At 40.5% G+C, this 25,079-nt stretch overlaps 1 protein-coding gene across 7 annotated transcripts in view; it reads left to right on the top strand.

The window, feature by feature from the left end:
- The first annotated feature begins 494 nt into the window (after positions 1-494).
- dcaf6 (ddb1 and cul4 associated factor 6) overlaps positions 495-25,079 on the top strand; it is a 94,349-nt gene continuing 69,764 nt past the window's right edge. For 6 of the 7 annotated variants that reach the window (XM_055644660.1, XM_055644658.1, XM_055644656.1 and 3 more), the window contains exons 1-4: positions 13,042-13,103; positions 15,637-15,729; positions 19,051-19,236; positions 22,901-23,014. In XM_055644660.1, coding sequence (XP_055500635.1) covers positions 22,904-23,014 — 111 coding nt within the window. In that variant the 5' untranslated portion in view covers positions 13,042-13,103; positions 15,637-15,729; positions 19,051-19,236; positions 22,901-22,903. Of the gene's footprint in view, positions 716-13,041; positions 13,104-15,636; positions 15,730-19,050; positions 19,237-22,900; positions 23,015-25,079 lie in introns of those variants that run through there. The other variant, XM_055644657.1, reaches the window with a different exon arrangement.

Here is a 25,079-nt window from a genome sequence, read left to right as displayed (position 1 = left end):
TGCTGTGCAGGGTTTGAGGTGTTTGGTGATGTTAGAGTTTTCCCTGCCTGATTATCGATGTTTTGTGTTGGGGGTAAGGGTTTTACTATGGAGAGGGTCACTTGTTTTGCACTCTCCGTCAAGGAGTCCATTATAAGGTACAGACAAGGCATCCCTCCTCCATATATCTGGGTGTTTAGGATGTGTATGGTGATTGGGGACAATTAGTAGAGTAGCCACTTTCTTTTTGTTCCCTTTTGCTCCAGTTATTCGGTGGCACAGTGGTGTTGCTGTCGAGCGATTTACAGAGGCCAATTAACCTACAAACCTGCGCATCTTTAGGACATGGGAGGAAACTGGAGCACCTGGAGGAAACCCACACAGTCACAGGGAGAATGTGCAAACTCCACACACACAGTCAGCACCCGAGGCCAGGATCAAACCCGGGTCTCTGTGAAGCAGCATATACCATCTGTGCCACTGTTAGTTTACTCTGCGAGTTTACTCAAACTCTATGGGGTTTGGAAGATGTTTGAGCAGTCCACTATGAGTCCTGAAGCTGCCTACTCAAATCTCTGGATGTCAGCATTATATCCTTTACTGTACATGAAAACATCAAGAAAGGCAGCACATAGGGTTCCAAGTTCTACATTTTGCATATGGGGTGATTTTGGATACGTTCTCTCTTGGGTGGAATTGAATTTTGCAACTCTTAAGTCATCACGTAAACCAACAGGTATGATTGGCAGCCTCGCCAACAGTCTGTCTGTTTTTTGTTATTTTTAGTGTGTTTTAAAAGTTTGTGTAAATGTTCTCTGGTTTGTTTTATGTGGGGGGTCGGGGGAAACTTTTTTTCAATCTCTTATCTTGCCGAAGATGCGATTGCTTTCCGGGTCATAACTCCGGTCGCTCTGTGGCCTAACATCAAGGAGCTGAAGGCCTCGCTCGGGACTAACTTTGAGCCCCATCGCAGGGCATGGACTTAACATCGGAGCCGATCCCTTGCCTGGGATCGACACTCCAACCGCGATCAAGGTCTTGCAGTCTCGGGAGAGACTGAGTCGGGAAGCTCTGGAAGCCACACGGCATTCGCCAAGCCCCGACCAGAGGTCAAATTGTCGGCGTGGGGGAGCTGAGATTCACCCCCATGCAGGAGCTGGAAGGCCCGTCGCTGGCTACGGGAGTAAGATCTTCTCATCAACGGAAGGCTCGAGGCCCCCGACTGCTGGAGGGAAGAAGGGAAGAGAGTGAACTTTATTTCGTCTTCCATCACAGTGAGGAATGTGGAGGTCATTGTGGTGGATGTTTATGTTAAAATGTATTTTGTGTGTTCTGTTGCTTTTTATTTGTACGACTGACTTGGCAAATGAAATTCCTCGTATGTTGCAAAACGTACTTGGCTACTAAAGTATTATTGTATGGTAAACTATACTGCATTTCAAACACCATTTTCCTCATATTTATCATCACTACATTGAACTCCAAGTTCCTCCTATAATATTACAAGAATTCAATTGTTGGAAAAAGGTGTTTAAATTTAGAGTTGCATGGATTTCCTAATGCTATTTGTTTATGTGAACTACAATAATAATTTCCCATAAATAGGCCAGTATCTCATAGGAACTAAAATGGAATCTAATGAAGGAATGAAATGCAGTGTGCATTGAAGCCAAAAGTTGCCGCTTTTATTTTGGGTTCTAGTTGTCAGTAGAAAGAATTGGTCTTCACGACATACCATGATCTCCATTTTGTTCTGCATGAATCACCATGGCCTTGTGGTCCTTGTTTGATAACCTCTGATGATTTGAAAGATATATAATAACAGATGGGGTACTTTGCTTGCAAGTTAGTACCCTGTATGTATTGAACTGTTTTTGCAATCCTACATAGTTTGTAATTTTTAATTGGTTAAAATTCATCTTTGAGCTTTTAAGTAAGCGAATGTCCATGCATTTTACAAACTTCCATCCATTCACATTAATGCCTTTACGTTATGTCTCATATTCAATAAACCATTCTTTAGCTAAGAATTGATTTAATCAGACTTAATATCTTTCTCTCTAAACCAAACTTTAAATATTTACAATATTTTGGATATTGTTCAGTGTTAAGCTTTCTTCATGAATTTGCAGTGGTTGCAAATGTTAAGGAGTGAATCTGCTATGATCTGTTGGTCACTTGCTCTGTAACAGCTTTCACTCCAACAGCCGCCAAGATTCACCCATTATGTCAATTGTGACTACTGTCAGCTTCTTTGATTTAAATTCCTCTACCTTTTGAACTGTGTTCAGCTGCTCGGGTCCTGAGCTCAGAAATTTCTTTCCATTTTTACTTTGCTTTTTAAGCAGCTTCTTTAAATCCTTTGTTATCCAACCATAATGTGTCATTATTTTATGGATAGATTAAATATGGTGTTTGTTCTACACATTTCAACAGCATTAGAATGCATGTCTCAAACATTTTTCTGCCGATGTGCATTTTATACTCCGTTTAAAATAAGCTGTCCACCTACATTATTTTATCCAACTTACTTTAACATTGCCATTTCTAAATTCATTGTCCGATTCAGTTTGGGACAAACTGCACAAAAATATGAGAACTGTTGAGCATTCTCAAGTTCTCAACTAATCTGTCAAATGGTTGTTCCATCCCTTCAGGGACTTAGAACACTTAGTAGCATCATGGTTTAGACACTAGCCTTTCATATTTAGGAACAAATGGAAATCCAGCTTTGAGTGTTGACGCACATACGCACACATACAATCATGGCACAGAAGGAGGCCAGCGGGTCCGTGCTGGTTTCCTGTTAGCGTAATCCTGTTATTCCTATTTCCCATTCCCTTTCTCTTTGTAGCCCTGAAAATTATTTTCGCTGACATGGTCATCAAATTTTCTTTGTTTTTGCCAACTACCGACACCATATGTGTAGGAAATTAAAAAAAAAAAATGGGGGTCCTTGGATGGAGTCGAGGAGGAATGTACCAATATTCTCCTCCTCCTTGCCCTCAACAACTTCTCCTTTGACTTCTGCCACTGCCTCCAAATTCAATATGTAGCTATGGGCACTCGCATGGGGCCTGCCTCTTTGTAGGGCACGTCGAACAATCCTTGTTCAAGGCATACACTGGCCCTGCCCCCGAAATCTACCTCCGCTACATTGACGACTGCATTGGTGCTACCTCCTGCACCCATGCACAACTCACTGACTTCATCAACCTCACCACTAATTTCCATCATGCACTCAAATTCACTTGGACATTTCCCTACCGTTTCTAGATTTCACCGTCTCCATCACAGGAAACAGACTATTGACCGAACCTAATACAAACCTACTAACTCCCATAGCTATCTTGACGACACTTTTTCCCACCCTGCTTCCTGTAAAGACTCTATCCCCTACTCTCAATTCCTCCGTCTACGCCGCATCTGCGCTCAGGATGAGGTTTTCCATACCAGGGCATCGGAGATTTCCTCATTCTTTAGGAAACTAAGGTTCCCCATTTCCATTATAGACGAGCCTCGCACTAGGGCCTCCTCGATATCCCGCAGCTCCGCTCTTGTTCCCCCTCCCCTCATTCGTAACAAGGAAAGAGTCCCCCTGGTCCTCACCTTCCACCCCATCAGCCGCCGCATACAGCATATAATCCTCCAATATTTTTGCCACTTCCAACGGGATCCCACTACTGGCTGCATCTGCTTTCCGCCCCCTCCCCTGACATCAGCCTGAAGAAGGGTCTTGACCTGAAACATCCAGAGGGTACTGCCTCACCCGCTGAATTACGCCAGCATTTTGTGTCTACCCACACCAACTGACCTACAGGCGCAACTTTGGGATATTCAAGAAAACTGGCATCAAATATGCAAACTCCACTCAATTCCAGTTCATAAACTCATAAGTTATAGGAGCAGAATTAGGCCATTCTGGCCCATCAAGTCTACGCTACCATCCAATCATGGCTGATCTATCTTTCCCTCTCAACTCTATTCTCCTGCCTTCTCCCCATAACTCCTGACAGTCCCGTACTAATCAAGAATCTTTCAATCTCTGCCGTAAAAAATATGGGGTCAAACATGGCTCTTTGGAGCTGTGAGACTACAATAATTCTTGCACCCAAAAGACAGAATCTTAAATGGAAGAAGACACAAAGTGCTGGAACATCTCAGTGGGTCAAGCTGCATCGCTGGAGAACATGGATAGGTGATATTTCGGATCCTAAAATCAATAGAATACAGCACCTGAAACTGATACAGTGCAGTGTTACACGGAGTAGTCTGACAATGCTCTTTTAGGCATCTCATAATTTAAGATCAGAAGTTTTACAGGACTGCAAACAAAATATGAGGACCCAAAATGCTGTCTTAACATCATAAAAATTTGGTACAGCAATTTCAAGGCTCAAGCCTTCTGGTCTAGAACTTATCAACCAGTGAAATGCTTCCCTCTAATAATCCCATCAATTTCCCGTCATACCTAAAAATAAACTTTCACTTCTCCGTCATCAAGGTTTCATGAAATGCAACCCATTTTGTAGAATTTCTCAAATTTCAGAATAAATGTATCCGCAGGACTATGTATTTTCCCTTAGAGGTGGTGCACATTGTAAATATAGTATTCCAGGCGTGATCTAAAACATACTATAACCTGGCCCCTCCTTGTATTCTAATCCTCTAAACACAGATGATTCCTTTAGATATTTCTTCGTACTCAACTATAACATTTTTAGTGAATCTGTGTTATGAAAACTTAAGTCTGTTTGGACATCCATGCTTTATAACTATTTACTGAGAATTCTGCTGTACCTCTTTTGTTATTTCCAGCCTTATACATGCCTCCACTTTTACCTGATCATTAAATCTACTGTCTGTAACATGGAACCTTATTGGATGCAATTTTCTTTCCCAGTTTCAGTATCACACACTACCTTGAGATTATATGCAACCTTTTATTGCAACAGGTTTACTGCAAAGTTTTCTCAATAAGCGGAAGCTGCATAAGGCTGTAATCAGCTTTCCGGATATAGCTGAAAATGGTGCCGTTAGTGATTGGTTTGACAGCAGTGATGGGCTATCAGAGTAATGCTGTACTTGAGAAACAAATCTTTAATTTGTGTGTTTTTAGGGGTGATTGGCAAGTCCACAATTGCCCTCTTTTTTTCTAAGCAAATTCCAAATTATGAATATTGATGTCAAAATTATAAAGCAGAAACTTAAACAATATATTTGCATTTATTGCAAATGAAAGAGAGAAAATAACAAGAGTTTGTACTGATAATATGGTCTAGATAGAAAACATATAAATTAGGTGCAGGAGTAGGCCATTTGGTCCTTCGAGCCAGCTCTGCCATTCAATATGATCATGGCTCATCATCCAAAATCAGTACCCCTTTCTGGCTTTTTCCGATAGTGGACTGAATTTGACTCTGGTTTCTGACCAGCTTGGCTGATGTGTTTCAAGATATTGTGTGTAGGAAGGAACTACAGATGCTGATTTATACCAAAGATAGACACAAAATGCGGAAGTAACTCAGTGGGTCAAGTAGCATCTCTGGAGAAAATGGATAGATTATGTTTTTCTGGTCGGAACTCTTCTCCGGACTGAAAACATGTGGTGGGGGGAGAGGGGGATAAGATGGAGGCGAGAAAAGGTCAGAATAAATCAAGGCAACAGATGACCTCAGAAAGGGTGGAGCTCATAATGGCCCATTTTTGACTGGGGAAGATGTGATAAATAGATGGATACAAGGACACAAACTGTGGAGCTGATAAGACAACTAGGGTGGGGGAAGGGGGAGATGCAGGAGTTACTTGAAATTAGATAAATCAACATTCATACCGCTGGGTTGTAAGCTGTCCATCTTCTGTTTCAAGATATTGACAGGCATAACGTGTGGAGATTGCAATCATTATAACATTATAACATTATAACATTTCTTACATGGATGGAAATGCAGTGCAAAACCTCTGGTGCACATTAACCCCTATAATTGCAATGGGCAGGTTTTGAAATGTGCCTTTTAAAATCATATTTTGAGAAACAGAGAAAGGGCACTTTGTTTTTAAAGTAATCATTATAATATTGCTGCAACTAGATTTTGTAATGCAATACAAAATGATGCTGAAGAGTATCATCTAAATTTAGCAATGCCGTGTCAGTATATTTTATGGTTAAATATAGGCACAAGTGTTTTGACAAGAAATGAACAAGCAGATAGACTAATGCAAACAACTGTTTACAAATATATACCTGATATAATGAAAGATTGTTAGACCTCACACTGTTTCTAGCATTTTAGCATTTACCAACATCATTAACAACTTTCATTTATTATTTTTACTTTACAAAATGAATACATCATTGTATTGGACAAACTAATTTTATCTTTGTATCTTGTATTTTTTAAATTCTCTTTGGTGCTATCAATGCTTTCTGTTGGAGAGTTTAGTTGATAATTACATGCAGTTTATTTACATTATTTATAGTTGGCAATTATTTGAAATGAGTGAACTGTAGTTTAATGTCGCCTGGTAATAATTTGGCTAGATGTTAATGATCCAGTGGGTTATTCTAATATTTCAGCGTGCAAGGCAAACCCAGCAAAAAAAACTATTCTAAGTGTGTCAAAATTGCTCTCTACCCCCTTCACTTGTTTGCTTTCGTGTTTCCTTAATTCTCTCTGATTTTAGTTGGTTACTAGTTTTCATTTTGAGTTGTCTATCTCTCTCTCTGCCTTCATTATGCCTCTTCTTCCAACTCTATTTTTACAAATCCTCTTTCCTCTTGTACGTTTTCTGTTTTCAACCCTGATGAAAGATCATTGACTTGGAACATGAGCTGTGTTTTCTCTCAGCTTTCATCTGCTGAGTTTTTAGTTCACATTACCCTCCGCATTTTGCTATGATGCCTGGTTTGAACACTCCCAGTGACTATGGATTGTGGGAGGTAGCAGCGCTGGTTCTCAAAAGAATGAGCAAGTTAGACAAATATTCTGCCTAGCTGGAGGTTGAGTGGCAAATAAAAGCAACTGCAGCATATGGCAAGTTAGTTTTGATCCCTGCATGTGTGGTGTAAATGGAAGGAATTGGTTTTGATCCCTGCACGTGGGGTATGACTGGAAGGAAGGCCAGTGATATTGTTCAATTTTGGGGATGGAGCTCATGTCTTTGCTTTCCAGTTGAATATAAGGTTAGACCATAACACATAGGAGCAGAATTAGGCCATTCAGCCCCTCTGCCATTCAATCATGGCAGGTCTATTTCTCCCTCTCAACCCCCTTCTCTCCATAACCTTTAATGCCCTTCCTAATCACAAACCTACGAATCTCTGCTTTAAAAATACCCAAATGTCTTGGCCTCCACAGCTGTCCGTGACAATGAATTCCACAGATTCATCACCATCTGGTAAATAAATTCTTCCTCATCTCCATTTAGAAGGTATATTCTATTACTCGGAAGCTGTGCCCTCTGGTCGTAGACTCTCCCATTACTGGAAACTCCCTTTCCACATTGACTCTGTCTACCAGTATAATCCAGCGGAAGGTTACCAACACAGGGTGATCTTCCATTGGAAAAATAATGGTGTTTAACCATTCCTCATCACCACTTTGCTCCAATCCACAACTCCCTCTTGGTTTAGATCACTTTAGATGCTCGTCAAAGTATGAAGAACACCAGCATAAAATGTTGGTGACGTCGCCTAGCACCAGTCAATAGACTTCATTTAATAGAATAAATACTTACCTTCCTGTTAAAATGGGAGTAATAATAATCCAATTTGCAGTCAGAATGCAATGTAATCAAAATGAAAAATAATGGAGTTGGTGGAAATATGAACTGGTATTGCTGGTATTGCTCAATGGGCCAAGTAACATCAATGGAGAGAAGTACAAAGCTGACATTTCAGGTCAATTTCTTTGGTGGAGACTTTGTTGGGGGTAGAATGGAGTGAGTGTTGAGAAATGGGCTGATTTTGTTGGGTGTGTGGTTAGGCAGGTGATGGGGGGTTGTTTGAGAGATGAAAGATCATTGCTCTGAAACATGAATTCTGTTTCTCTCTCTACAGATGCTGTCTGACCTGCTGTGTATTTCCAGCTTTTTCAGTTATGTAACCAAGTCTACTGATGATACATTGCTAGGTAGGAAAGTGAGCTGCCAGGGTAAGGCCAGTAATTGGATATAGACAGATACTGTAGCATATGGGCAGATGGGGTAGATGGACTTGGATGTGGCATAGGTGTTTAATTGACGTTAAGCACTTTGATAGGAAGAAAAGGAAACATGATTTTTTAAACTATAAGAAACTAGTAAATGTTGGTGTTCAGTGAGATCTTGAGTACTGCATCATGAGATGCAGCAAGCAAAAAGTAGCTTAAGCAAACTATTATGAAAGGAAATGGTATGTCAGTCTTTGTTGAATTGAGCTGAAGTACTAAAGTAATGGCATCTTGCTGAGATTGGATATGCTCAGTACTGCATTCAAACAAAGTACCGTCACATTTTAATGTTAAGGTAAAAAAATAAATCTGCCTGAAAAATATTTGTATCTGGTTTTTGTCAAAGGCCTCGACTGCATAATAATTCTTGTAACATCAGTACCTTCCACTGAGAGAACAAGTTATTTAGAGTCATAATCATACAGCACGGAAACAGGCCCTTTGGCCCAACTCAACCATGCTGTCCAAGATGGCCCAAATCCCACTAAGCCTATCCTAACCATGTTCCTTTTAAGTGCTGTTATAGTACCTGTGTCAACTACCTCTTCTGGCAGCTCATTCCATATGCCAACCATCCTCTTCTCTGCCTTCTTCTTTTATCTTCTTTTCAGCATCACTTCCTAACTTATTTAACTATTCATTGTGCACCCTTCTGTTTTTCTCTGACTTTTTCTCCTCTGGGTGTAAAGTAATAGGGGAATTTGATTGGAGAAACATATTATTAACACTGTTTATGTATTGAGGAGATTGCAATTTTTAAGTTATTCCCGACCAATTGTATTCAAAATTGGCTAGTAAGCAGACAAAATGCGAGAGATTAGTGTGCAATACAGATACTTACACAACTATGGGAATTGATGTATCAGAATGGTAGATGTCAGAAGAAAATCGATGTGGTCATGGGGATGGTGGAGAAATGCAGCATGGAACCAACCCTTTCGGCCACCACTAGTTCTGTTATCCCACTTTTGCATCCACTCCCTAAACACTAAGGGCAATTTACAGAGGCCAATTAACCTACGAACCCGCACGTCTTTGAGATGTGCGAGGAAACCGGAGCACCCAGATGAAACCCAAGTAGTCACAGAGAGGACGTGCAAACTACACACAAACAGGATCCAAGGTCAGTATCCTATAAGGGTGTCTGGTGCCGTGAGGCAGCAGCTCTACCAGCTGCACCACCAAGTGACCACAAGTGGCAGGAAAAAATGACTGGTGTCTGGGGTGGGGGTTCATGTGCGGTGTGGCAGCTTGGGTGTGTTAGAGGGGCAAAATAATGGGATTGTGGCGGCTCCCAAGGGTCGGGCCATCACAACTATCAAACCCCTCGGCATGGGAATGGTCGAGTCCAGAGGCGGCCCTTAACTAGAGGGATAAAGGGCAAGGGTTTGGGTGCCATCTTCCTCTCTTGCGGACTTCTCTGATACCAAGAAGGACATAATAAAAGGTACCTCCCGAAACACCTGGCTCCTCGCTTTCATTTCGGGACCTACTATCATTTATCCCATAGGATAAATGATAGGGCAGGTTGAAGCTATTGATGGTGGTTTGGGTACCCAGATGATGATGTGGGTTGAGGCAGTATGGGAACAATCAGTGGGCATAGTGGCGCAGCAGTAGAGTTGATGTCGTACAGAGCCAGACATCCGAGTTCAATCCTGACTACGGGTGCTGTTTGTATAGAGTTTGTACGTCCTCCCTGTGACCATGTGAGTTTTCTCCTGGTGCTCCGGTTTCGTCCCACAGTCTAAAGAAGTACAGGTTTGCAGTTAATTGGCATTGGTTAAAATTGTAAATTGTCCCTCGTGTGTATGTAGTGTGTGTTAGTGTAATGGGAATCGCTGGTCGGCATGCTCGATGAGCCGAAGGGCCTGTTTTCGCACAGTATCTCTAAACTAAACTAAACTAAATCAACGATGGTAGAAATTTAATGAAGGCACATACCTGGAAAAAATTGGATGCCCAGTTCTTTGTGGAAGTGTTCCAAATTGAGTGGCAATCTTTGATACCGAGGCAATACTTGATTATCCAGTGCGCAGGGGAATTTTGCATAAATGATGTCAAATAAAGTCTGTATGGGAGCCTCCATGCACTAATGCATTGGATTCATGAAGGTTCAGCAACAATTATATTCTGTTCTGACATGAAAGCGTCTCTCCAAGCCTGATAATTTGAGTAGTCCTGATTAAGCAATACAAAGCAGGACAAATTTCTCAAATCAACAAACCTAGACTACCCAGTTTTATTTTCAAAAGATTTATTTTTTTCTTTACCTAGATTCATTATGGTTCAATTTTTTTTTTTTTTTTTTTTTTTGCAAGTACGTTGGACCGTAAGCCATGGCAAAGTGTGATTCGGAAGTGCTCAATTTATGGTAGATGGAATATTAAAGATCAAATAGGAGCATTAAGGAATTAAATTCCTCGGGATTAAGAAAGACCATCCATTCAGAGATTTTTTTCAGAAATGTCTGTTATAATGGCGACTTTGGACACATTCCAGTTTTGACACAAGAATTCGTGGTCAGCTTGGATAAGTCATGGTGTTAAGGAACTTGAAGATCTACTGAATTATAATTTTCACATTGCTGATATTGTACAGTTGCTTTAAATACAGATTAAGCCACAGGAGATGGGCAAGGTGCAAAATGAATATTTTCCTTCTGTATTTACTGTGAAGAAAGACATGGATGGTAGGAAACTCAAAAAGGTTGATTGTGATGTCTCGCAGCGAGCCAAGGGGGGGGTGCTAAAAGCATGAAAACACGTAACGGTAGCTAGATCTCTAGGACTTGATCAACTGTGTGCTTGGACATTGTGGGAAGCTAGGGAAGAAATTAAAGGCCCTGGTAGAGGTATCTGTTTTCATCAATAGCCATAGGTGTGATGGCAGTAGACTGGAGAGCAGCTAATTTAAAAGACACTTGGATTGTTATATGGATAGGACATTTGGAAGGATATAGGTCAGCTACAAGCAAGTGGGCTAACTTGGTTATCAACTTAGTTGAGGATGAAGGTACACAAAAATGCTGGAGAAACTCAGCGGGTGCAGCAGCATCTATGGAGCGAAGGAAATAGGCGATGTTTCAGGCCGAAACCCTCCTTCAGACTGAAGATAGTTGAGGATGAATTGAGCTGAAGGGCCGGTTTCTGTGCTATATAGCTCTGTGACTAAGTAATGAATGTTTTTATAATATTTGCATTTTATCTCTCTGAATTTTGTTCATGTTTCCTCTCGCAGTTATAAAGCATAGATAATCCGAGGGGGAAAGAAGTGTAGAGAATGCCTTCAGAGGAAACAAGCATTCTTTGACATCAGTGTAACACTATGGGAAACAATGGTCTAAGTTGAATGGCAGCTCAAAAAACTTACTCTGGTTAGTTTGGCAAATAATAATAATAATAATAAGCCTTTATTGTCATTGTACTTAGAAATACAACAATATTAGGAGAGCTACTCCTGATCAGTGCAACCAAAACAAGATAAAACAAGATAAAAACACATTCAATACAGTATTTAACTGCTTGAAATAGTAGATAAATTACATTTATCACACCTAGGTAGAACATTGCACTGGGAGAATATTGCACTTTAAAATTTAATAAATACTTTAAAAGAGTTAAAAAAGAAGAAATATTAGCTGTGGTCTGTTTTATAGTGGAATGGATGACAGCATCTCTTCATGTCATGTGGATATTTGAGGAATTTAGAGTTCTGATGGCACAGGGAAAGATACTGTTTTTGAGTCTGCTTGTCTGGCTTTTGATGCACCTGTACCGCCTACCAGAGAGCAGGAGGTTGAACAGGAATTGTCCAGTATGGGTGGGATCTTTGATTATTTTCCTGGCTGTGCAGAGGCACCGAGAGTTAGAGATGTCTTCCAGGGAAGGCAGAGGGCAGCCGATGATTTTCTGGGCAGTTTTGATCACTCTCTGCAGGGCTCTCCTGTCTGCTGCCGAGCAGCTGGCATACCACACCGTGATACAATATGCCAGCACACATGAATAATTCAACATAATTGATTCAAATTGAATTGTGAAACTTTACATAATTTAGATTTATCTAACAGATTTTGAATTCCGTAGTGCAATTAACTTAGTGCCACAACAATTTTTAGAATCATATATGGTTCTTACTTGCTCTCCTTCCATTTTCTGAAATAAAGTACTTTTCTTGATTAATGGAGCACAATCAATCATTCTGTTCTCCCAAGAACTCATTGTTTTACAAAGTACTGGAGTAACTTGGTGGGTCAGGCAGCATCTGGGGAGGGAATAGAGAAGCAATATTTCAATGTGAAGAAAGGTCCCAACCCGAAGCGTCCCTGGTCCACTCCCTCCCCAGATGCCAACTGACCTGTTGAGTTATTCCAGCACTTTGCGTTGTACTCAACATTACTGCATCTGCAGTTACTTGTGTCTCAAACTCTTTAATTTAATCTGTTTATTATTGATGAACAGAAGGGGTTTTACAAGGGTTGTTGTTCCTTTCTGCTTTTTTTCCCAATCAGAAATGCTTTGGTTTCCATTGTAATCGTAGTGTAGATATTTAGTAATTCAATTTTTGTTAGCTTGAAGTTGATTCAAGTCAATATTGCCTCTAGTTTTTGGCAGTCTTGGGACAGATTTCCAAAATGTTTATGCATTAGAATGTGTGAGATCTGCTGGATGACTGAATTATCATTTAATACTATTTTTTATTGCTAAAATATAAGATTAAGAGAATTACTGTTTAATGATGAAACCTTTTTTTTTTTTGCACCTTTATGGCAATCAATGGTACTTTTCTCACAGGTGTCTATACTTTGCTACCTGTTTTACACAGCACATTTTGATCATTATTCTCATTTCAGGAAGAAGAGAATTTATCCAAAGATTAAAACTTGAGGCAAAATTGAATGTACATGATGGTTGTGTGAGTATATGCATATATACATAATTTAAAAAAAATAAAGGTCCACCATTGATTTTCCAGCAACTGGTGGTCTGGACAAAATTACGAGAGCGCACTTGAAATTCCCCAGAATCGGCCAGATGAGGTGGCTGATCTCGATCTTATCGGGACTTCCACGTCGATCAGCGGTAGAATTTACCCCTGTGGCTGGGGCATGGAACTCCGGCCCATTCCCATAGCCAATTTCTGAGGCCGACTTCTGGACTCCACTCTGAGGCCGTGACCTCTGTTGGTCCAGCAAAACTGATAATCCAGAAAGGCTCTGGAGCTAAGCATGCTGGAAAATTGGTGGTGGACCTGTATGTTTTAGCAATGATCAAAGAAAATTGGGTCTGGAAATCCACCCTGTCAGTGGTGATAAATCTGTTACGTGGTTCATCAACATGTTGCAGTCTGTCCCTGATATTCTCACTATTGATATAAAAGGAATGGATTTGCAGAATACAATTTACTGTGATAACTTTACAGAGTGTTTATTGTTATTGTACAAAAAAACCCCAAAATGCTGGAAGGAACTCAGCAGGTCAGGCAGTATCTGTGGAGGGAACGGACAGGCGGAGTTTCAGGACTGAGGAAGAGTCCAGACCCAAGACCTCCTGACAGAGGCTGCCTGACCTGCGATGTTCCACCAAAACTTTGTATTTTGTTCAGGGTTCCAGAATCTGCAGTTATGTGTGTCTCTTGCGTTCTGTACTACTTGTTTTACCCTGAACTGTAATCTAAAGCTCTGTAATCAAAATGTTAACTTTTCAGAATGAACTGCTTTCAGTTGCGCTAAAAGTATTTCCTATTCTACACATAACTTTCACCTTCATGATTGCTCAGGGCAGTATACATCTGATTATTAACTCTTTGCAATGGTAGAATACCAAAGGAAAATGTTTTAGTGCATATCTTTCTCAAGCAGGACTAATCTATTCCATATCTCGCACCTCGAGTGCAGTATGATGTTGCAAGTGTTCCTGCCCACTAAACAAGCCCAAGTTCCTGATTTTTTGTTCTTGATTTAATGGTATTTTTGAAGGTCTGGATAATTTCTACGTCAATCTATTCTGTGTTCATTATTCAGTCCCAAAGTAAGCACGAACCTTCGTTTCTTAACTACATTCAGGGATTTGACGTTCATTTGCAAATATCTATATACTTTCCAATAAAATTTCCTGCTAATCCATAAACAAATTCCCCTTACAATGTTGCCTCTATCCTTGTAATTTTTTCCTAAAAATAATTCAAGGCAATATTCCAGGTATTCCTATTCTCTATTTATAATTTCATATTTAAAGTTTAGGGTGGCGCAGCTGTAGAGTTGCTGTCTTACAGTGCCAGAGACCCGGGTTTGATCCTAACTACAGGTGCTGTCTTTGTGGAGTTTGTATGTTCTGTTACCGCGTAGCTTTTTCCTGGGTGCTCTGGTTTCCTCCCACATCCCAAAGAAGTGCAGGTTTGTAGGTTACTTGACTTTGGTAAATTGTCTTGGTGTGTAGGATAGAACGAATGGGTGATCACTGGTTGGCATGGACTCGGGCTGAAGGGCCTGTTTCCATGCTGTACCTCTAAAGTAAAGTAAACTCCTTTTTAATGCCTCCATTCCAAGATTTAAAACACAACTCTATGTAACCATCTGAGTTCTCCAATATTAGGGATCATCCAGGCATTTTCCTGGTCTCCATTGTCTTCTAGTGTAAGTGTGACCAGAACAACACAAAGTATTCATGATGAAAGTTTCAGATTTGTGTAATTGGATTAAGCAGAATACAATGGTTGAGTTACTATTTGAAAGGAAAAGAGATAACAACTGACGTGAACAGGGAAGAGTTGATGATGAGATGGAGATGACGATGATGATAGGTAGAATATGTACGGGGAAGGAAAAATATTAAGGGACATATTTGGAGCGAGTAGGGACTTATGTGTGGCTGAAGAACATGAGAACTATGAAGCAAGAAGTCCTTTATCATCCCTTTTCTCTTATTCCTCTATGACATTCCCCCATTAAGTTACACATAGAGAAGAGAAAGTCAGAGAGAAAAACAGAAGGAAGCACAAAGAATAGTGAAATAAGTTAGAAAGTGAAATTGAAAAAAGGATAAAAGGAGCAGAGATGAGGTGAAAACAAATAGCAAAATAAAGATGAGAGACTATGTTTCTGATGGAAATCTGCATATATTAATTGCAAAGCCACTTTATCATCAAGAAATGTACTATCATTGTAATGTTAGTCATTAGCAATTGCTCATGCTGAAAACACAATTTTAAATAACATTAACTGCTTTTTGTGTCCTTTCTTTCTTGTTTCCTTATTTAGTATTAACTTTTGACTTTTTTTCTACATATCTGTTCACTTTAACCTTTTTAGATTTTGCACATATATTACCTACAAGTATTTTCCTTTGCAAGATGAGCAGTTGATAAATTGTTTACATGATTGGTAAACTGCAATTCTGAAATAAATAAGAGTTGCCTTTTAAATACTTTTGTTCTACATTTTCAACAGGTAAATACAATTTGCTGGAATGATACAGGAGAATATATTCTATCAGGATCGGATGACACCAACCTAGTGATAACTAATCCATATAGTAGAAAGGTAAATTTAATTTATAATATGTGTATAAATCTTGTGGAAAATAAGTATCAAACTGCAGTGGATTTAAAAAAAAAAAAGAAGTTAATGTTAAGTGAATTTAATTTTCATTTGCTGGGATAAACCTGTGTGTTAATGCCTTGGAAAGATAATTGAAAAATAACTGCAAATTATGCTATCAAAGTGAGGCCACGTGCAAATTGGAGGAACAGCACCTCATGGCAACTTGCAACCCAGCAGTATGAACGTTGATTTATTTAATTTCAAGTAACTCCTGCATTCCCTCTCTCCCCCACCCCAGACCCACTACCAGTCCCACTGCTCACATCCTTGTATCCTCTTGTTATCACACCTTCCCCAGCCAACAATGGACCATTATGGGCTCCACCCTTCTTGAGGTCAACTATTGTTGGCCCTGATTTTATTCTGGCCTTTTCTCGCCTCCAATGTATTTGCTCACCCCACTCTTACTTTCAGTCTGAAGAAGGGTCCTGACCCAAAATGGCACCTATTCCTTTCTCCAGAGATGCTGCCTGACCCACTGAGTAACGCCAGCATTTTGTGTCTACTATTGCAAATGATGCGAGATCTACAATGATAGTGGTGGCAATGTTATACCTCCATAGAAACAATGTAGGTGTATAGGAGCAGGAACAGGCTATTTTGCTGTTTATTTATATCCCAGTCCATTTGAGGTTTTTTTAATACCTATTTTACTTCCCGTCTCTCCTTAACACTGTTTAGATGTGCCCTATTTTATTATAGTTGATGCTCTTAATTACCTTTGTCTTCTGAAGATTATCGCACACCCCAGAAATCCCAAGAGTGAGCATCATTATTAAAGATAACTGAAATGTGGTATTAATCTTAACAAACACCGATTTCACTGAAGTTCATGCAGAAATAGTTGGATAGTTTACCAAGTGGGCAGAAACTTTGTAAAATTTCCAAACTTACTTTCCTGTTGCCACTTTATTTTGCCACTGGGTATTGGAAATCAGTAGTTGAATTCATTGTCATACATCACAGCAACAGGCCCTTTGACCCAACCTGCTCATGCTGACCAAGATGCCCAATCTATGCGTGTCCTATTTGTCCGTGCTTGGCCCACATCTCTTTAAACCGTTCCTATCCATGGGTCTTCAAATGCCTTTTCAATGTTGTTATTGAATCTACCTCAACTCCCTCCTTTGGCAGCTCGTTTCATATACCCAGCACTCTCTAGGTGAAAACGTTGCCCACAGGTCCCTATTAAATCTTTCCCTTCTCAGCTTAAACTTAAGTCCTCTAGTTCTTGATTCCCCAACCAGGGTAGAAGACTGAGCTATCTATTCATCTCATTATTTTATATACCTCTACATGATTAGCCCTCAGCCTCCTGCACTCTAAGGAATGAAGTCCTAGCCTGCTCAACCTCTCCCTATAGTTCAGGTGCTCGAGGTTTGGTAACATACTTGTAAATTACATCGCAAAGGAAACAATGTGACCAATTAAAGTTATAACTGTAGGTATTGTTAAGTTTCTTCCCGTTGAAGAAATACTAGGCGTGTGGAAGCTGTGTCCAATGTGGAGATATTTACAGTGCCCTCCATAATGTTTGGGACAAAGACCCATCATTTATTTATTTGCCTCAGTACTCCACAATTTGTAATTTGTAATAGAAAATATCACATGTGGTTAAAGTGCACATTGTCAGATTTTATTAAAGGCCATTTTAATGCATTTTGGTTTCACCATGTAGAAATTATAGCAGTGTTTATACATAGTCTCTCTCCCTCTCCCCCAATTTCAGGGCACCATAATGTTTGGGACACATTGCTTCACAGGTGTTTGTAATTGCTCAGGTGCGTATAATTGCCTCACTAATGCAGGTCTAAGAGAGCTCTCAGCACCGAGTCTTTCCTCCAGTCTATCCATCACCTTTGAAAACTTTTATTGCTGTTTATCAACATGAGGACCGAAGTTGTGCGATGAAAGTCAAAGAAGCCATTATGAGACTGAGAAACAAGAATAAAACTGTTAGAGATATCAGCCAAACCTTAGGCTTATCAAAATCAACTGTTTGGAACATCATTAAGAGGAAAGAGAGCACTGGTGAGGTTACTAATCGCAAAGGGACTGGCAGGCCAAGGAAGTCCTCCACAGCTGATGACAGAAGAATTCTCTCTATAATAAAGAAAAATCCCCAAACACCTGTCCGACAGATCAGAAACACTCTTCAGGTGTGGATTTGTCAATGACCACTGTCCGCAGAAGACTTCATGAACAGAAATACAGAGGCTACACTGCAAGAGGTTACAGTTTGCCAAGAAGTACTTAAAAGAGCAACCACAGTTCTGGAAAAAGCTCGTGTGGACAGATGAAACAAAGATTAACATATCAGAGTAATGGCAAGAGCGAAGTATGGAGGAGAGAAGGAACTGCCCAAGATCCTAAGCATACCACCTCATCTGTGAAACACAGTGGTGGGGGTGTTATGGCCTGCTGAAGGTACTGGCTCACATATCACATGATGATACAACTGCTGATGGTAGTAGCATAATGAATTCTGAAGTGTATAGACACATCCTATCTGCTCAAGTTCAAACAAATGCCTCAAAACTTATTGGTCGGCTGTTCATTCTACAGTAAGACAATGATCCCAAAAATTATGCTAAAGCAACAAAGGAGTTTTTCAAAGCTAAAAAATTATCAATTCTTGAGTGGCCAAGTCTATCACCCGCTCTGAACCCAATTGAGTATGCCTTTTATATGCTGATGAGAAACTGAAGGGGTTTAGCCTCCAAAACAAGCATAAGATAAAGATGGCTGCAATACAGGCCTGGCAGAGCATCACCAGAGAAGACACCCAGCAACTGGTGATGCCCATGAATAGCAGGCTTCAAGCAGTCATTACATGCAAAGGATATGCAACAAAATACTATATATGACTACTTTCATTTACATGACATTGCTGTGTCCCAACCATTATGGAGCCCTGAAATGGGGTGGACTATGTATAAACACTGCTGTAATTTCTACGTGGTGAAATGAAAATGTATAAAAATGGCCTTTATTAAAATCTGACAATGTGCACTTTAACCACATGTGATTTTTTTTTTTCTATTACAAATCTCAAATTGTGGAGTACAGAGGCAAAAAAATAAATGATGGGTCTTTGTCCCAAACATTATGGAGGATATTGTATTTGTTGTTTTTTGGCTCCAAGGATATTCATTATTCATAGTGCTGCCCTATTGCAATTATCTAAAATATATATATTTTGGGTTGTTCTTAATGGAAACCTGTGTCTTTCTTTATTTTGAAGAAACATTTTGGTTTCAGATTCTTACAACTATTCGTTCGGGTCATCGAGCAAACATTTTTAGTGCAAAATTTCTTCCACACACCAGTGACAAACAGATTATTTCCTGCTCGGGAGACGGTGTCATATTTTACACAAACACAGAAAGAGACGCAGAAGCAAATCAGCAGTGTCAGTTTAACTGTCACTATGGAACAGCTTATGAGGTAATGTAGCAATGTTGTTCGTGATGCTGATATCATGGGTAAAGAATAACAAAGCTAGAAAACTTCTTTAATTCAGAAAACTTAGTTGCATGCAAGAGTTTGACGTAGCAAAGTGGGTCATGGTGGTGACAATGGCAACTTGTGCATGTGTGAGCTACGCAAAAAAGAATCTCACTGTGCAGTGCATACGGAACAGAGAACCATTGAACCATATCAAGGGTAAAGATTAACCAAGCTAGAGAACTCTAATTCTGAAATTTTGATTGCATGTAAGAGTTTAATGGAGCAACGTTAGTCATGATGCTGATATCATGGGTAAAGAATAACAAAGCTAGAAAACTTTAATTCAAAAGCTTTAGTTGTAGGGCCATTCTTGGAAAGGGAACCAAAATGTCACACACGTTACCAAATGGCATCACCTAAAGCCATTATATAAAAAATTAATGTAAGAGATTAATCTTATTCTTTGCTATTTTCCTACCGACAGAACTATAATGCATGTCTGCTAAAGATCTGAACATTCTAGCTTTTTAAAATTCACAGAGTTTGTAAGTGCCATTGGAAAGTGAACCAAATCTCACACACGTTATCAAATGGCATCATATAAAGTAATACATTTAAAATGATTGTAAGAGATTAATCTTATTCATTGCTATTTTCCTACCTACAGAACTATAGTGCATATCTGCTAAAGATATGAACATTCTAGCTTTTTAAAATTCACAAGTGTTTGTAAGGTAAACTAAGATGACAAAAATGCTTCCGTGTGATGTCACACACGTGACCCATCACATTTGACCTTTGACCCTAAACAAAAATTGTCAGCATAACATATATTTCACTTGATAAACTTTGAAAAAAATATGAATCGTGTATAGAATACAAAACAATATACCTGTAATGCTTTCAGAATTAGAATAGATATATTCCACAATTTTTCATAAATTTTGGTCACACACGTGACTAAGAATGGGCCTGTATATAATTATTTTGTAATGCAAAGTTGGATACCTTCTAAACTAATCCTCCTGATTGCAACTAATCCTCTTGATCGCAATCCCACCTGGAACTGAAAATCTATTGATCAGAAGTGATAAGAGCTCAAAAAAAGTATTTAATGTCCCAAACATTCAATATCCCACATAATATTTTGTAATTACATTTTAGAGGTATTTTTTAAATTTTGTAGATGAAGGATACGTCACTTTGTTAAGCTTAAAACAACACAACTAACCTTAAATGAGGGGCATCTGATAGGTCTTTAAATTCCTACCATGTTTAGTTTAGAGATACAGCATGGAAACAGAATCCATCTGGCCCACTGAGTCCATGCCGACCATCGATCACCTATTCACACTAGTTCTATGTTATCCTGCTTTCTCGCCCACTCTCTACATGTCAGGAGCAATTTACATAGGCCGATGAAGCTACAAACCCACACATCTTTGCGATGTGGGAGGAAACCAGACACCTGGAGGAAACCTGCACGGTCATAGGGAGAACATAGAAACATAGGAAAAATAGGTACAGGAGTAGGCCCTTCGGCCCTTCTAGCCAGCACCGTCATTCAATGTGATCAAAGCTGATCATCTAAAATCAGTACCCTGTCGCTGCTTTTTCCCCATATTCCTTGATTCCGTTAGCCCTTAGAGCTAAATCTAACTCCCTCTTGAAAACATCCGGTGAATTGGCCTCCACTGCCTTCTGTGGCAGAGAATTCCACAGATTCACAACTCTCTGGGTAAAAAAGTTTTTCCTCATCTCAGTCCTACAAGCAAACTCCACATAGACAACACCTAAGGCCGGGATCGAAACCAGGTCTCTGGCGCTGTGAGGCAGTAGCTCTACCAGTTGCACCACTATGCCACACTGTCTCTTTGGAAATTTCAAATTTCCTTTAAATGAAGGAACCATTGCCCAGAATGCATTGTTAACCACACAGATTGTTAGTGTGTGTATATGTGTGAGAGATCGGGTAACATAGGTAAATTACCTTTTCTGATGGGCATTTGCCATCAATTATATTTTCTTACCACATTCCATTCTTGCTAACTCACAAAGTACAAAACAACGATAGGCGATGCAGGACTGCTACTGTTATCTTCAAGTTGATGGTTTTAGGAAGAGATACAAGATACAAGATACATTTAATTGTCATTTGGACCCTTTGAGGTCCAAACGAAATGCCGTTTCTGCAGCCATACATTACAAACACATAGACCCAAGACACAACATAATTTACATAAACATCCATCACATCGCTGTGATGGAAGGCCAAATAAACTTATCTCTCCACTGCACTCTCCCCCCCCCCCCATGTCAGAGTCAAAGTCAAAACCCCCGGCTGGTGATGGCGATTGTCCCGCGGCCATTAAAGCCACGCTGGGTGATGCAAGGTCGCACACCGGGTCTTGGTGTTAGAGCCCCCGGCGTGCGCTCGCAGAGTCCCGCGGGCATTCCAAGCCGCGCAGGGCAGTGATGTAGGCCCCGCTCCAGGAGCTCTTCAACCCCGCAACTCGGGCGGGGGAAGTCGCCGTTGCGAGAGCCCTGAAAAGCGGTCTCCCTCCAGGGACCCGCGGGCTCCCGGTGCCGCCGTCCACAGACCTGCCGTTGGAGCCTCCGACTCTCCGGTCGGGCCGCAGCAGCAGCAGCAGCAGCGCTCCTCCACCGCTCCACCCGCTCCGGACTCGGCCAGCCCCGCGACGGTGACGGTGAGTCGTAGCACCAGAGTCCCCGGTCTCTTCCTGTTGGAGGTCGCTCCTCGTTGCGGCCCCAACGACAATGGAAACCCGACGAGAAAAGGTCGGGTCTCCCGTGCAGGGAGAGATTTAAAAAGTTCCCCACCCCCCCACACAACACACACACCCCAACAAAAAAATAACAAAAACTACATAAAAACACAGACAGAAAATAATAAAACGCGGACAGACTGCAGAGGCCGCTGCTGACCAGAGTCGCGCCGCCCACCAGATTGGAGAGAGTTCATACTTGTGATTGGTTCGGGGTGCCTCATGTTCAAAAATGCATTTATATCTATTTGGTGATAGCTAGATTGATTGCAGTTTGATTTATTCCAATGCCCAAGTAGTCGGATAACACTTGGGTAGATTTTCTGCTCCCTGCTCAGATGTAAAATTGCTTTTGGGAATTGGCTGCCGTCATGGAAATTGGCAGATTTTAAATTTCCATTCATTGTGCTGGAAATAATGACAGACTTTAAAGAATCTAATCAGCCACGCTTGTATACAGGCACCTAGATGAAAATGCACCTCTGCATGGGTGGCACAGCTGGTAGAGCTGCTGCCTCCCAGCACCAGAGATCCAGGTTAGATCCTGACCACGGGTGCTGTCAGTGCGGAGTTTGCATGTTCTCTCTGTGACCAAGTAGGTTTCCTCCCACATCCCGAAACACGCAGGTTTGTATGTTAATTGGCCTCTGTAAATTGTTCATAATGTGCAGAGAGAGGATGAGAAAGTGGGACAACATAGGACATTGTCACTGTACACTGACAATGACAATTAAATTGAATCTGACTTGCGTGAACAGGTGGTCGATGATTGGCGTGGACCCTATGTTGCCTGTTTCTCAATAGAGTATTAAATGATTTTTGCTAAAATGTTTTGTTTTTTTCGGGTATATAATGATCTTTGTTTTATTGCTCAGATCATGACTGTACCAAATGATCCTTATACCTTCCTATCATGTGGTGAAGATGGTACAGTCAGGTGGTTCGATGTGAGAGCCAAGACAAACTGCACAAAAGAAGACTGCAAAGATGTGAGTTTAAGAAGTACACATTGTCGGCATAAACAATGAATTTTAGCCAACGTTATGTAGAATTTCCTTTGACATATACCCAAGTTTATGAAAATTCAATCAATGTGGCATAAATTGCAATTATTTGCATGTCCACAACATTTAAACATGAATTTTCAAACATGGTAAGTTTTTTTTTAATAGCCAAATTAAAATTGAGTTGGACACGTGGAAACAAGGAACTGCAGATGCTGGTGGACACAAAATGCTGGAGTGACTCAGTGGATCAGGCAGCATCTCTGAAGAACACCAATAGGTGGCTTTTTTTGGTTGGGTTCCTTCTTCAGACTGAAGTTCTTCAGATTTGAATTACACTGGTGTGGATTAGCAAACTGTTATGCCCCTGTCCCACTTAGGAAACCTGAACGGAAACCTCTGGAGACTTTGCGCCCCACCCAAGGTTTCCGTGCAGTTCCCGGAGGTTGCAGGTGGTTGCCGGAGGTTGCAGGTAGTGGAAGCAGGTAGGGAGACTGACAAAAACCTCCGGGAACCGCACAGAAACCTTGGGTGGGGCGCAAAGTCTCCAGAGGTTTACGTTCAGGTTTCCTAAGTGGGACAGGGGCATTGGGGGTGATGAATGATGTTAAGGATGGGAACAAGGGGGAATGGTAGCAAAGGAGGCTTATGGAGGGTAGTTGTTGCTGCTTTTTATTTTGATGAACTGTAGTTTGAATCAACCCCTTGAATCCTCTTTGTTTTTCATGGAGTGGCTTCAAACTGTTTTAAACAGTAATTGGAGATTATTTTGGTTTTACTACACTGGTTTGATCAGTGAAGAAGCCGTGATAAATAGCCTTGCACAATGTGTTGCTACAACAAAATTGTGGGTATTTTTCCATATATTTTATATTGTCGTGTGTTAACTATACACTCACCTGGTGTTATCACTATGTCTCGTGATCCTTTCATGTCTACCATAAAACAAAGTTCAGGTGAGTACACTCCACTGTTTTGGCAGATTAATTGAAAATATTGTTGAAAGGTCCATTCAACAAAAAGACCCATTTTCAACTTGGTTAATTTTGGTTGCAGGGCACAATTTGATTTCACTTCTCAAAATATTACTTCAACTGCATATACCATGGGTTGTTTGAGCAATTTCCCATTACAGTAATTCTAACCTGCGATGTTTGAAGTAGAATTTGAGATGTAGGTTAACTTGATGTCATTGAAGGCAGCAAAATACTAAGTCTCAATCAGCGGGGTTAGGTTGAGTCGGGTTTATCAAGTCAAGTTTATTGTCATATGCACATGTAACACTGCAAAAAGATCAAGATATTAGTGCAAAGCGCAATTTGAATAAAAAGCAAGTCTATCTTGGTACAAGGGGCCTTCTGTAGTGTCCTGTTCTTGAGGCAGGATGAAGATTGTGCAAGTTTGTTCCCATAAACCTGATAGTTTATAGGAAAGTAGCTGTTCCTGAATCTGGTGGTGTGGGACTGCAGGCTGTCTGATGTAGAGGGCATGGCCTGGGTTCTGGGGTTGGTGATGATCCTTGATGATAGATGCAGCTCTTCTTGAGGCAGTGCCTCGAGTAGATACTTTTGATGGTGGGGTGAGCTGTGCCAGTGATGGACCTGGCTGAATCTACCACTCTCTATTGCCCCTGTGTGTTAGAATAGCAGTCAATAATTCAGCCAATCATGATACTTTTAACAGTATATCTGTAGAAGTATTCGGTGACACGCCAAATTTCTTTATACTTATTTTTTTTTTAAAGTAGCAGCGCAGGCAGGACATGTGTGTGACTATCTCTATGTGGTGGGGCACAGGACAGCTCATCCAAGAAGTTAATGCCCAGAACTTTAAAGTCAAGCAGATAATAAAAGCCTGCAAATTAGTTATCTTTGTATCCATCGTTCTTTGGCTCGAAGTGTCTAATCAAGCAGTAAAGTTATTTTCTATCCATATCCCTTGCCCTTGAAGAGAAGGTAGCCTGAATATTTGACTCATTAATAATATTTGTTACTTGTTCGACTGTTTATTATCGTTGTCACATCCTTTGTACTTTTGCAACAGAATTTTG

This window comes from Leucoraja erinacea, chromosome 13 (genome assembly GCF_028641065.1).
Source record: "Leucoraja erinacea ecotype New England chromosome 13, Leri_hhj_1, whole genome shotgun sequence".
NCBI lineage: Eukaryota > Metazoa > Chordata > Chondrichthyes > Rajiformes > Rajidae > Leucoraja > Leucoraja erinaceus.
Note: the sequence above shows the minus strand (reverse complement) of the source record. Positions and strands in the feature narration are given on the sequence as shown.